Source organism: Sinohyriopsis cumingii, chromosome 17 (assembly GCF_028554795.1).
Source record: "Sinohyriopsis cumingii isolate HCF-2022 chromosome 17, ASM2855479v2, whole genome shotgun sequence".
NCBI classification, from domain to species: domain Eukaryota; kingdom Metazoa; phylum Mollusca; class Bivalvia; order Unionida; family Unionidae; genus Sinohyriopsis; species Sinohyriopsis cumingii.
The window spans coordinates 30,682,049-30,696,880 of record NC_142977.1 but is presented as its reverse complement, the minus strand read 5'-3'; the positions used below and the strand labels follow the sequence as shown (position 1 = coordinate 30,696,880).

The following is a 14,832-nucleotide window of genomic DNA, read 5'->3' as shown; positions in this document are numbered from 1 at the left end:
TCTGTCAAAAACATACTTGATCAGTTTGCAACCCGTAGGTCTGTCAAAAACATACTTGATCAGTTTGCAACCCGTAGGTCTGTCAAAAACATACTTGATCAGTTTGTAACCCTTAGGTCTGTCAAAAACACATTTGACTGCTATATGTGTGTATCTTATCACGATACCATTGTTGAAACAGATGCAAAAAGTAATCCTCGTCTATTCTTTGTTCTTTTCTTGTCATTTTAGCTGCACATCTTAGGATATTTTGTAAATCTTGCCCGATGCATTATCGTATTTTTCACAAGTATATAAAAATCCTCATGGTAGTTAGTGTACTAAAATCCAACTATTATGAGGTAATTATTTGCCGTTCTGAAGAATTTTAGACCATATTTACAAAAATAAGTATGCACTTTCTAAACATATGGCGCCTCGTTGAATCCCGATTTTGCAACACTAATGCGAAATGGACAAGATCGTAGCATCTGAACTTCTAATCCAGTGTTTTATTCATTTCCAGCTCATAATCTTTTCTTTCTCAGTTTTTCACTCACTATTCCTTCACTTTTATTGTTCATACAAATGTTGACAAACATAAATCTCTGAACGACTAAATATGTTGTAATAAATTAGTTTCATAATTAAAAATATCTTACACAGTATTTATAAATATAAAGAATGAAATTACTAAAGATAAAAAGAGATGCAGATAAAAAGCATTCTGCCAGAAACCTTTGAAAACAAAGTGAAATCAAAAGATGACAAAATAAGAATGGCGATTAACTTTAGAGAAATTATCACCAAAATAAATCTCAAAATTAGAGAATAGTTATCATTAGATGAGAGATTATTCAAAGATTAAGGTATACTTATTTATTTTACTGCTATTGATGAACAGTAGCAAGGCTTAGTCTATCCATAATTAATTTTGGCAAAATGAAGCGGTATGATTTGTGCATTGATAAATGTAAAATTGGTATGAATAATGTTGCCGAGTATTTGTTTAACTAAGTCAAAAGAAAAAATAGCAGCAACTCTTTTTGGTTTCATGGTAGTACTGGGTAATGAAAATATACAATCTATTATACTACATATTTTAATAGTGATATTACTGGGTAATGAAAATATATAATATATTATACTACATATTTTAATAGTGATATTACTGAGTAATGAAAATATACAATCTATTATACTACATATTTTAATCGTGATATTACTGGGTAATGAAAATATACAATCTATTATACTACATATTTTAATTGTGATATTACTGGGCAATGAAAATATACAATCTATTATACTACATATTTTAATTGTGATATTACTGGGTAATGAAAATATACAATCTATTATACTACATATTTTAATCGTGATATTACTGGGTAATGAAAATATATAATATATTATACTACATATTTTAATTGTGATATTACTGGGTAATGAAAATATACAATCTATTATACTACACATTTTAATCGTGATATTACTGGGTAATGAAAATATACAATCTATTATACTACATATTTTAATCATGATATTACTGGGTAATGAAAATATATCATCGCCCACAGCTATACAGCTTAATCTAACTTTCAAATCTTATTGTTTTATGTTCATCAGTGTCATGTCCATTTTAAACTAAAATTAAACTCTTCAAATTTAAACCAAAATGTGTAACACTGTCTATAAGGGTAGACGCAGGTTGTATAATAGCTGATCTATTAGTTACTTGACCTACTGATATCATATATGATCTAATACTTTGATTCATAACCCTATTCCTTCACTTCTAAGTCTATTTTTCATAGTAAATTTGTTTAATTAATATAACTCGGAGTATGCGCTGGTGTTATTGTATACATCTTTTGCTTAGAAGTTGTGGGTGACAGTGGTTTATTGTTACAACAACAAATTTGAACATGAATGGGATTAGATGCCCAGGTTAGGTTTTTGTGTTGTTTTTATAACATATATTCACAATCCTCTTCTAGTGACATTTATGTGAAATTTACCCATTTGTATTAAGACAAAATTCTATTTTTACGAAACTATTTTCCCCAATTCCTTTTAACAATAATGATTATACATTTCGCTTTGTATGATACACATATCAACCCTTGCTTTCCTATCTTGTCGTTATATTTTTTGCAAACAACAAATGGTACCACCAAAGCTTCAGGAAATTCATTCCCTCCTATTGCAATTCATCTGGAAGAAAAGAAAGATATAAAACATCTTAAGAAATGAAAAACGGAAAGGATTGATTTTTTTGGTGTCACAGCCAGCTGCTTTATCTACTTCAGCGATTTATCACTATAAAACTCTGTTTTCAATTATGACCTTCTGAAGATTGTTTAAATTATAAATACCTTTTTTAAAAGGCACACATAAAACACAATGCATTATTTTTAAGTGTCAATACACACTGTAATCAATAACTACATTAAAGATTTAATGAATATGCGACTAGAGAAAGATACAATTTTGTATATATGCAGTAAAATTACAATTTAGCGGCTACTAAGATTCGCGACTATCAAAAGATTTTATATTGGTTTAAATATGTGATGATCTACTACATATACTGATCTTTATTCAAGAAACAAATGCATTCGTCACTGACTTACAACTTTGTGATTATATGTGCCTCCCGAGAACCGCGAACGTTAATAGCATGTTGTATTTGCCCGATATTACAAACAATATTGTTTTTTGCGCACTGAAGGGTTCTAAAATTGAGAGGTCATATGGAGTATAAAAGTCTCTTTTGGAATGATTTTTTATAAATTACATGTAGATATAATGTAGAGTTGATGTACAGATCGACCAACACACATAAATACTTACCTACACACTGTTTCGCAGACCATCACACATCATTACTAATCAGCATCCACAAATATTAACAAACATATTGTGTTACCGATCAGCACACACAGCTACTGACCAGACCCACGCTTACTGAGCAGAATCCATGCATACTGATTTGCACAACTACTTACTGACGTGCACCCATTCCTGCTAACTAGCACCAACAGCTACTTCCCAGCACCCATTCCTGCTGAAAATCACCTATACATACAAATCAGCACCTCGCGTCACAGATCATCATACGGTCTTACTGACCAGCACTCACGCCAACTGTTAAGCACAAGTACCTGCTGACGAAAACGTTAATATGTTGACGAACCCAACCATCTACTATCCAACATCCATACCTACTCATAGATAGAGGCGTACGGGTAGGATGTAAACTAAGGTATGAAAAAGAAACTAAAACCATTACACACAAGAAACTCAAGCACCTGCTGAAGAAAATGTTGATACGTTGACGAACCCAGCCACCTACTCTCATCATCCGTACCTACTTAAAGATAGAGGTGTAAGGGTTGGATGTAAACTAAGACATGAAAAAGAAACTAAAACCCTTACAAACAAAAAAAACCACTAAAGCTCACCATCATAAATCTCTATAATCCTATTATAATAAAACTAAAATTAAAATGATCCCCAATCACCTCTATAATCTCTTCAACCTTATACATTGAGTATAAGGATATATGAGGGTAGGAATGTTTACACATTCACACAAACATACCAGTTTCACACTAATCCAGCCATAGATATGAATAAAGGGGAAAAGGATGAGTGCTCACACGTTCACGCAGATATATTATCGTTCAGTCACCCAGTTAAAGTGAGAGAAAAAACACACACAAAGAACGGGAATCTATTCTTTTTATGTAATGTTGCATTTCGGCCTTCTTATTATTCTATAAATTAAAAAAAAATGAATCGGAATATCCACAGTACTTTCCAGGTTCTAAACATACACGCTAACTATAGAATCATGCGAAGGTATTTGGCAAGAAATTGTTCGTATGAATATTTATTGTTTTTTTCCAGTTCTAAAAAATATATCTTTGTTAGTCATTAATTGTAGTTGTATGTGGCTCTATCGTGTTAAATTTCGATAGAAGACCAAACCGTTCTACCGTAAACTTACATCCCAACCCAAGTGTGAGACTTTATGGCGTCCATGGGAGATGTAACGTACACCATCAGATGCACACAGATATACTGACTACCACCCACATCAACTGAAACATACACTGTGTTATAGGAAAGAGGAGTGATCCAAAAATGGTCGCTGCTTTTAAAAAAGTTCATAAACAATTGTGCATATTGCATGATCGGCTGCAACTGTCTTAATCCTCGTAACAATTATTGCCGATGATAATGATTATGGGAAAGTGTTAAATCATAAATAAGTATTTGTTTGTAAAGGAAGAGTGCTAACGGTCCTACCCATTAAATATCCTAGATCATACTCCTAATGAGTTTCCACGTAAGAGCATGGTTGTTGAATAGTAAATATATTGCGTTGGATTGCAGCGACATGTGATTGTTTTGCTTAATTGTATGTGGATTTGGATTTTTAACGTAGCTATAAAAACATTTCAGTCATAAAGCTACGATGTATGCAGTGTGGCCTTTATAGTGGTAGTCTAGCACTGGGGCATCATGCAGCAGACATGTAGCATTATGTCCCACCCAGTCACATTATCCTGACACCAGGCCGACCAGTCCTAACACTAACCTCTTAATGCTGAACGCCAAGCGAGGCAGCTGTAAGTACCATTTTTATGAGTCTTCAATATGACTCGGCCGGGATCGAACCCACGACCTCCCTCATCCGAGGCGGACGCTCTAACCACTAGGCCGACGGAGTGGTCAACTTAATTTCATAATGTATATCCAGTTTCACAAAGGTTGGTATAGATGTGATGTTGCTTAGCAAAGATGTCAATGTGTTTGTTTGTCTGTAAGTATGTGCGTGACCCTCACCTATCTCCGTTCCTTCTTCTGTTTGGTTTGTAAGCATGTATTTGTTTGTTAGAAAGTGTACATATTTCGTCATAACATACTAATCACATTTATCGATTCGGCATTATGCACTATACTGTCGGCAAAGAAAATGCTTCTCACTGTAAACGTTTATCGATGTGACATTATGTAGAGCACATTCGACAAAGAACTTAACGAACCACACTCTGCTTATGGATGTGACAATATGCCTCACACTGTCGACAAAGAACTAATCTAAGTACACTGTGTTTGTGGATGTGGCATATGTAGCGGTCAGTTGACAACAAATGTATCTCTCACATTGTAAATTTAGCCTCATTTGATACTTTATAGTTCACAGTCGACAACCATCTTTTGTAATTAGACGTGTCTTTGTCCATCTCTGACCCTTTTTGGACACCCCTATGGATTTTTAGCATTAAGGTCTGTTTAGGATTCGGGCTTTTGTGGGGTTTAACACCAATTCACGCACATGATAAGTAATAAACGGTGGCCAGTACATTTTATAGAGGAACAAGACCGGTACACTCCTGAAAGAAATACCTACCCACGGGAAGCTGTTGGCAAGCTTTATCACATACTTACGTTAGTGGAGAATAAGACACGAACTCACGTGACAAAGGCAGAATTAAAACGGTCAGCAAACAGAGACTCCGTGGTAGTACAGCCATTTAGCAAACGTTTTGGATCCTATAGACTGATACCTGATTTAAGATGTTATTCATAAGGTATTTAATTTATATTTCACCTCTTTATTGTACATACTACGGTCTATTTTTTCAGTGAGCAAATGTGGCTTTGATTAGTAGGTGCTCGATATTATGGGCATGTGTTGTTCAGGGGGTGGTGGTGCTGACCAGTAGATGTGAGTGCTAGCAAGAAAGATTGAGCGTTGGTCAGTATGCGTACCCTTCTGATCAGACAGTATGTGTGTCGGAGAGTAAGTGTAGGTGCTAGTGAGTAAGTATGAGTGCCCGTCAGTAGGTAGTCGTGCTTGCTCATCGGTAGTGATTGTAAGTTGGTGTGGATGCTGATCAGTATTGCTTAGTAAGATTGGGTGCTGTCTGGTAGATGTGAGAGCTGGTCAGCAAGGTGGTGTCATGGTAAGACACTGTGAGTGTTGATCAGTAGGTGCATGTGCTGGTCAGTAGGTGTAGGTCTGGTTAGAAGGATGTGGTGCTGTTTTAATCGTATTTAATTATAGGTGTAGTTGCTGGTCAGAAAGTCGGTTTGTTGCTCAATAGGCGCAATTGTTCATCCATAAGACGGTGTATTGGTTTGTAGGTTTTGGTTTTGGTCATTATATCTGAGTATTCGTTAGTATGTGTATGTTCAACCAATGTATATTGTTAGCAATATCTTTCCCATTAGAAACCATTAGTTTTCCTTGAGGCAATAAAGACCTAATTAAGACCAATATCATAGCTTCATTATTTAATTCCCATTGAAGACATTAAGGGTACATTAGAGGAATCTATAGCCTCATAATGTTGACCTCCCCTTGAGGACATAAAAGCCCAATCTGAGGCTATGATAGCCACCTATACCACCATTTCATTACATTATTCCCATTACTTAGATTGACAAAGTACATCCGATTGAAAGGCATACATAAAAGTATTGATACCTAACGTTGTGAATCAGCTTTAAATATATTTATGCTGGTTGACATATTCTTCTTTGACATATTCTTCTTACCTTTATAATCCATCACCATGATAACCCAAGCAAGCATAAGGGAAATCACCTGTAAAATAAATAATAAATAAATAATATATGTCGAAAAAATAAACAACTGGACTTATATTCTATCTTTATTAATATTGAGTTAGATTCATTAATATATTGTAGCGGATTGAACGAAATAAATAATTATTTAAAAAAAAACAAGTAGAGTTTAATATTTTACTTTCTCTGTCCATACTATTGAATACGTGTGAAATAATAGAGAGGCAAATCTAAAACTTTTCAAGCTTACTTGGCTTGAATTATCATTACGAGCTCTAGCATGTGCATTGTTTGATTTTTTAATTTAAAATATACAACATTAAGCTTGTATTATCATCATGTTTGTAACTTGCAGTCCTTACAGAAGTAACGCAAATAACAGGGTTACCAGTCAAATAATAGTTTTCTATAGGTCCAATGATGTAAATACTTTGATCTGCACTATCATTCCAGGCATTTCATGACAGGTTAGCATAGGACGGAAGCGATTATTATTTTGTGTTTATACATTAAACCTACCGAGTAACTCCTGGTAATAATTGTAAATTCACCATAAAACATTCTGAAAATGAGTAAACACGAGCATTCCTAAGAATATATACAAAATCGAGTCCACTCGTGATCATCTGGACTTCAGATTTCAGAGAAAATTGTATTTTATGACCAATCCAGTAACCATTAGCGTGTTTTATCTGAACAGCCGTGCCTCCGTCAAGAATACACAATGCTAGATTTATAATTAGGAAATCAAATGATCAAATGTGTATTCTGTCTACTAAACCTAAAATGAATTCATTGGATTTTTTGAGGACACATATTTCCAACATTTTAGGGCCATTAAAACCCCAAGCAATTCGAAGAAGGGTCCTTTCTGATGGTCGTAAACGTTAAACAGTGTTTGAAGAAAATGAAAGAAGTTTTGGCGATTTTTTTATCGCTGGTGTTGCTTGGGTTGTTTGAAAGAAGAATACTTGAACAGTACCAGCTGGATCGTAACAGAATATTTTAGCTGTGTTGTTGCATTTCAGTCCGATTCTTTGGCACTCATCGCAGATCTGTCTTAAGATCGGTTCCTTGTTCAATCTAATTCTTTTCTCTTTCATTATGGAAGAAAATATTTCAGGTTTGTCTGAAAAGGATGCAGATATATTTCATTTAAAAAATATCAGTCTGTATCAAACTAAATGTACTTGTAATTTCAATAATTGACATATAAAAGTTACACTTCAATTTTATCGAATAAGATTCTAAACTGAAATCGGAAATAATCATAATAGCCATCATTCACCCCGACAATGAATCAAATTACGTATATATAAGATTTTTTCAGTCCTATGATATCACAAATTTACAATACTTGCTGCAGCAAAAAGCCTGTAAATAATAATAATAATAATAATAATAATAATTCTTACCGTATAGTGATCGCCGCCTTTTACCAGGATACCCCCATCCTTTTGGAGAGCCTTCTGAAATTTGGAATATAGATAGATCATAGTCACTCATGGTATGTTTGACATGAGGTGCATGAACAGTAAGAACTTTGCATATTTGTGAAATACAAAAGGCTACAAAGAAAGATAGAATAAATGAATATACGAACTAACACGTGAATGAATTTAAAAAGAAGAAAGAAAGAAATGATACAGAAACGGAAGCCTCTTTCTCTCTCTCTCTCTCTCTCTCTCTCTCTCTCTCTATATATATATATATATATATATATATATATATATATATATATATATATATATATATATATATATATATATATATATATATATTTCTGTACTTCAAGCAAATTGGACGAATGCCATCGTCTATAATGATATCTGTGACGCATAGAGTTACCATACCTTTTCTGGAGTCCAGAAAAATAAATCAGAAATAATTTTCATTAGAAGATTCACTTCCATCTTCATTCGTACAAAATTGCAACCGTTTGGCTTCTTGAAAGAGAGAGAACAATTATGAATGTGTGTGTGTGTGTGTGTGTGTGTGTGTGTGTGTGTGTGTGTTATTAAACAATCAAACAAACCACATAACTCTCCGGTAAAGGTGAGGCAAATGAAGAGTTAAATAGTTTTAGAAGCTTGTGCGATATAGCCTGGAAGAAGTTCTAATGAAGCAGCATAAGCCAGGGACTGTTTATTATTATTGTTATTATTATTATTATTATTATTATTATTCACACAAAAATAAAAAATAAATACAATGCGCTTACGTGAGCGGTTTGCCGAGTTGGATTCAGTACATTCTATAATGGTCAGGTTGCAAGACATATTCAGATTCGTGCAGGTTTCTAGACACAACTTCTCTGCACCATTTGAAGTCGTGATGAATTGTACATCTGTTGAAATAATAATTCCAATATAAATTATGTTAATACTTCTAACAATAATGATGACGACGATGATCAAGGTGATCAAATAGACAACTTATGGGGATGTCGACGATCATCATGAAAAAGACACCATTTAAGATATGTAGGAAACATAATGGTGTCTCTTCGTTTGAAACCAGGGATTGTGTAATTTTATGGGTACCGTCCAGTACAATCAATTATACCATTCATTAAGAGTTTAATGTTGACTTTTCTGAGTGCATCGTGATATAAATTGTCCGTTGCCGACTCAAGCAGCAAATAACGTCTGAAAGGCTTTATGTAAGCTATGTGAGTCGGCAACTGACAGTTTATACCACGATGCATTGTTATGCATATTTCATTTAATTTATATTTGATTTAATTTAATTGTCTGTTTGTAAGTTTCAACAAAGTTTATTTTTAGTTTCATTACATGTCAGTGTAATGTAATTTTTTCTACTAGGAGTTTCAATTTTAAGAAAATAATTTGACCTTGACTCTTCCAGAAGGTTCTGGAAAGTTCACCCTCATCCAGGAATTTGGTTTCCCAAACATCGATGTGCTGCAAAGGCAATGGAGCAAATCATTGAACGCCACCTGATGCCGTTTTTCGAAAGTAACAACGTTCTATATGAAAGACAACATGGCTTCTGAAAGAAGAAATCATTCAAGATCCAACTTATAATCACACTCCATGATCTAATAGCTGGTCTAAACAACAAACAACGGATAGATGCAATCCTGCTCGACTTCAGCAAAGCATTTGATAAAGTCCCTCATAAGCGCATTGAAGCCAAACTTCATCACCATGGTGTCCGTGGCAAGACCATTGAGTAGATAAACAGCTTTTTAGCTTGAAAAAACCAACAGGTCAGTCATCATCAATCCATGTCACTTCAGGCGTACCCCAAAACAACGGTCATGGATCCTCTGCTGTTCCTGATCTACATCAATTATTTGCCGTTGGGAGTCGATTCCCAAGTCAGTGTACTTTTGCCGACGACAGCTTGCTGTACAAAGTAATTGACTCAGATCAGGGTGCTTTGACCGTTTGGGACGCATATACCAAAGCAAATATGGTCAAACTTGAAGCAGTACAACGAAGGGCAGCACGGTTTACTACTGGTGATTATCGACTAACCAGCAGTGTCTCTACCATGCTCCAACGTTTGGGATTGGAAGAGCTTCAAGCTCGACGTCAACAGGCTAAAGCTGTTACGATGTCTCGGATTGTGCACCAGCTAGCTGACATCCCAGCAGCACCATACCTCCAACAGACAGGATCTAATACTAGAGGACATTTATGCAGATTTCTCATCCCCTTCACCAGAGTCAAAGGATACAAAGACTCCTTATTCCCATCAGGAATCCGATTGTGGAACTCCTTACCAGTCTCCCTAGTCAACCCCAATTCCATTGATGCTTTTAGAATAGGGACTGCATTATTTGTATTTTGCTTTAAACGTGACTATTTATAGAAATGATATTAGAAACGTAGTTCTCCTCGCAGTTTATGTAGAAATAAACGCAACTCAACCTGCTTATGTGCTGACAATCTGACCAATCAAAATATTAGTTACCCATACCACTACTGCCATTGCGTGTGCGCGAGACTATGATATAAATCTTTAACGCAGATATATCAACTTATCAGTTATTTTATTAGATGTCTGCAATGTGGTAGTTTATAGTGAAGTCGAGCACTGAGGCATTTTGACTTTAGCATAATATTCCACCCAGTCACATTATCATGACCTCTTAATGCTGAGCGCCAAGCGAGGCAGCTGCAAGACCATTTTATAAGTCTTTGGTATGATTCGAACCCGCGACCATACGCATCCAAAACGGACGCTCTAACTGCGTATATATAAGGCTTATGATCGAATAAAACACTTTCCATTCGTTAAAGATAAACGTAAATCATTAACTAAATAGTTTTAGAAGCTAGTGGGATATAGCTTGATTGAAGCTCTAAGGAAGCGGCATAAGCCAGGGATTGTTTACTATTATTATTATTATTAGTAGTAGTAGTAGTAGTATTCACACAAAAAGAAATACTAAAATGTAAATACAGTTCACTTACGTGAGGAGTTTGCAGATTTGGAATCAGTACATTCTGTACTTGTCAAATTGCAGGTGATATTCGGTTTTGTGCATGTTTCTAAACACCACTTCTGTGCATCACCGGAAGTCGTCGTGAATCGTACATCTGTTGAAATAATAATACCAATATTAATTCTACTACTACTACTACTAACTATCGTAATGATGATGATGATCATGGTAATGATATAGACAACGATGGTGACGACGACGATGATCATACAACGGACATAATGCAGGATATGAAGGAAACATAATGTTTGTCTTCTTTTTAAAGCATGAATTTTATAATTTTACTGATACAGTTCAATGTAATAAATGATGTCATTGTATACGACTTAAATTTCTCAAAGACATCATCAATTTATTCATATGATTCATGTATGGTTCTACATGTTTTCACCAGGTTATATCAATGCCATTGCGATATATTGTATAATGACGACGACAGACACAACGATGATGACGATGATGATGGTGGTGGTGGATCTGAAAATAAGTATTAGAGGAAGATATTTTAGTTCATTGAATGATAAAAACTACGATAACCACAAAAAGAGTTTTATCTATATCAGAAGCAGAAATTTACTTACCTAAGCCTTTGGCGTTTGCGTCCACAATGATAAGAATCATCACCAACATCAATAAATGTTTCATCCTCTCGGCACGTTTTACAGCTTTGAGAAGTTTATTCGACGCACAACACAAATTTGTGTGATATCGAAACCAAGGCATGCTTTTTATAGTACCTTACGATAATGCGCACATCAAAACAAACAGGTGTAACCTATTTAAGCTGTATTACATAGGTTATCCAGGGGTAAACAGGGATGGGAACATATTTTTGTACGTTAAATACATTGCTGGAGCATTAAACGTGCGTTGTCCTCATTCTTTTAACCAGGTATTGTTACTCATTCGTTCTTTAAAATTGCTTCCACAACACAAGCATTTGGGATGACAGACAAACCTTTCGGTACCTGAACTAAGTCGGACCATTACCCATTTTCACAAACTCTTTCAAAACAGGGTAGATCGTTATCTGAATAATCGTGATAAGATGGTTGCTTTGAGACACTCTAAGTTCTAACAATCTTATTTTACTGAAATATATTTAAAATTGTAGAAGTGCGATGACCTTTCATGTAGCTTAAAATTAATAAATAAGTTCATTATACATATGGATGCAATCATTCCTACCATTTCAATAGCGATTGTCATGTAATTGTTTGGCAATCGTGTTAATGATTTTGCAGGACGGACGAACGGACGGAAGAGACCAAATTAAGAAATGTGCATTCTCTTTGAGGCTCTAAGTAGGCCTATACACTAAATATTTGTTCGATATTTTAATACGACATAGTTCTTTCTTTTCAGCGTACTTTCCTCTAAATGCAAAGGAAAACATAAGTTGAAATTCTTTGGAACTGTGCTTTTAGTAACTTCAGGTTCCATATATAAGTAACTATCTTTTATCACATCCATTATATTTTGTTTTAAATTGCTACACACGTAACTTACTTGGATCAAAAGCAAATTGGCGGAGTTTTCAGCCTAGGTGACCCTAAGACAATAAGCTGACTGTACAACGTCGTCTGTAGTGTGCCATGCATAGTCCATTGTGTGTCGTGCGTTAGTCAACATAATTATTTTAAATATTTCGTTCCACTAGCTCTTCTTCTTGAAACCGGCTCCAGAAAACTTAACAGAGACAATCTAGCATCACAAACTTTCAATATTTAATGGATGATGCCCAGAGGTATACCATTTAAAGCCGTCAGAGCTTCGAATATAGAAAGTCGTTGAGACAAACCTTGGTTTATCTTTCTAAGCATGCATACACTCACGGGGTATATATTAAAAATATTTCTTGGTTATCAAATCTCAATCGTGCAGCATTTAGAAACCCTTCAAACTTAATCGACAAGCGTTTGAAAGGAAACGAATAACAGATATCAGCAATATTGTAATTAATTAATATAAAAGTAAAATATCACTTAATTTGAACTGTTTATACATACATGTAGCTAACTTACATATTATTATTGTTGGATGGTTCGTTACAAAAGTATTTTTAATTACGATTACACGTAAATCTGGACACACTAATCCAAGATTATATTCACGTTCAATATCGTGACTATCAAATCGCACATTACATTTAACTTCTAATGATTCTATTGTTTTAAAATCTCCCAGATTAAATTCTTAAGTTACAAAAAGACGCAATAAGTTTAACTAAAAATGATCTACATTTAGAGGGGATATATATAGGGTGGCGTGGGGTGGGTGTCTGTGTATGTACATGTGTATCTGTGTGTATCGGGTATCTGTATATGTACATGTGTGTCTGTGTGGGTCCTTTTCATTAAATGTTTGTTTCTCTTTATTCAGTTATGCCTTGCTCGAATCGACAGGTCCAAGGTACGTAATTGTTTGAAACACTTTAGTATATTATTTCCGGCATATCCCAGAATTCATCTTTCCTTTATGAACCACCTTTTATAAAGAATATAACTTTCATTTTATCAAATTTAATGCTTCTATTTTATACAATAATTGTGTAAATTATACAAAAGCTTTTATATAACCTCTGTGATCTCTGAAAGTAAAAAGAATTCATCAGCAATCAGTAAAAAAAAAATAGCAATGGCAACTTGCCTAGCCTAGCTCCATCCATTGATCGTGTGCATTGTAACGACATTTCTAAAGCTTCAATAAATAACGAAAACTAATCGGGGACAAAACTTCAAATATTGTATCATCGCTACTCCGTTCTCTAAGAGTACTCTTTGAAACACGTGATTTGACTACACTGTATATAAAATGAAGAATATTTTGTAATCTGCACCTTATAAACAAACTTTCAGACATAAACCATTTATCTAAACACTTTCAAATGTTTATGTGTTTAATTTTTAAATAAAAAATGCAAACAAATACTCCATAAAATCTGTAATTGTATTAATTAAACAATGTACAGCATAAGTCGAATTTATAGTTCGCTTTCTTTGCTGAAAGCTATGTTGTGAATGATACGGTCCGTAAGTTTCCTTCTTTGAAGTCAACAATTTATTTCCCCGTTTACGTGGAAAAATGACCACTAACTAATATTTCATTAACTACTGAAACTGCCCTTCTGAGAGTAGCTAAGAATCCTCTATCTGCTATGGATAGTAGAAAGATTACAGTCCTCACCCTCCTTTACTTGTCTGTGGCATTTGACACAATAGACTATGTTACTTCACCATCTCCAGCATGTATTTGTTATTCATGATACAATCTTACTATGGTTCAAGTCAAACTTAGAGAACGGGACACAAATTGTCGAGTTGATCTGTGTTTTGGTGATCCATAAGCCTAAATGTTCAGAAATATAAACGCGAAACAGGAAATACTTCTAAATAATGAAATGGAAGAATATTGGCTGGGCCTTTTACCTTTTGAATTTGTGATTCTTATGAGAATGCCTGAATAGCCAACTGAAATATTTCTACCTGAGCTCAGGAAAGCAATGTTTGGCCAATTATTGTGCCCCGTGACAGGCACCGTAATTAGAATAATCTCCCCTTTTAAAACTAAATCTATATTATGATATATTTCTCATATTATCTTGGTTAGTAATTACTATAATAATTGGTCAGTATAGAACAACCGTTGTTTACATTATTTGCGCTGAATCTTGAGACATATTTGGTCTTTGGAACCTCGCCACACAAGAACCACTTTGTTCACAAAGACCACTAGCGTTATTGCTATTGCACTTGAGGAAAAAGGCTGTA

General features: G+C 34.5%; 1 protein-coding gene across 1 annotated transcript; it reads right to left on the bottom strand.

Moving 5' to 3' along the window:
- Positions 1-1,482: 1,482 nt before the first annotated feature.
- Positions 1,483-11,772, bottom strand: LOC149778351 (uncharacterized). The gene is made up of 7 exons (XM_089938315.1): positions 11,644-11,772; positions 11,031-11,156; positions 8,807-8,932; positions 8,001-8,054; positions 7,568-7,714; positions 6,556-6,604; positions 1,483-2,196 (listed from the first exon to the last, which is right to left on the bottom strand). Exons 1-6 carry the CDS (start codon positions 11,705-11,707, stop codon positions 6,558-6,560), a joined length of 564 nt encoding a protein of 187 aa, XP_089794441.1. The 5' UTR covers positions 11,708-11,772; the 3' UTR covers positions 1,483-2,196; positions 6,556-6,557.
- Positions 11,773-14,832: the final 3,060 nt, after the last annotated feature.

What these genes read in the sequence shown, in the direction of transcription:
- LOC149778351 (XM_089938315.1), bottom strand. Translation starts at nt 11,707, where the DNA reads ATGAAACATTTATTGATGTTGGTGATGATTCTTATCATTGTGGACGCA. An exon ending in CAAATCTGCAAACTCCTCAC is followed by an intron (nt 8,933 to 11,030) that starts GTAAGTGAACTG and finishes TTATTTCAACAG; the next exon opens with ATGTACAATTCATCACGACT. An exon ending in CAACTCGGCAAACCGCTCAC is followed by an intron (nt 8,055 to 8,806) that starts GTAAGCGCATTG and finishes TCCAAATTTCAG; the next exon opens with AAGGCTCTCCAAAAGGATGG.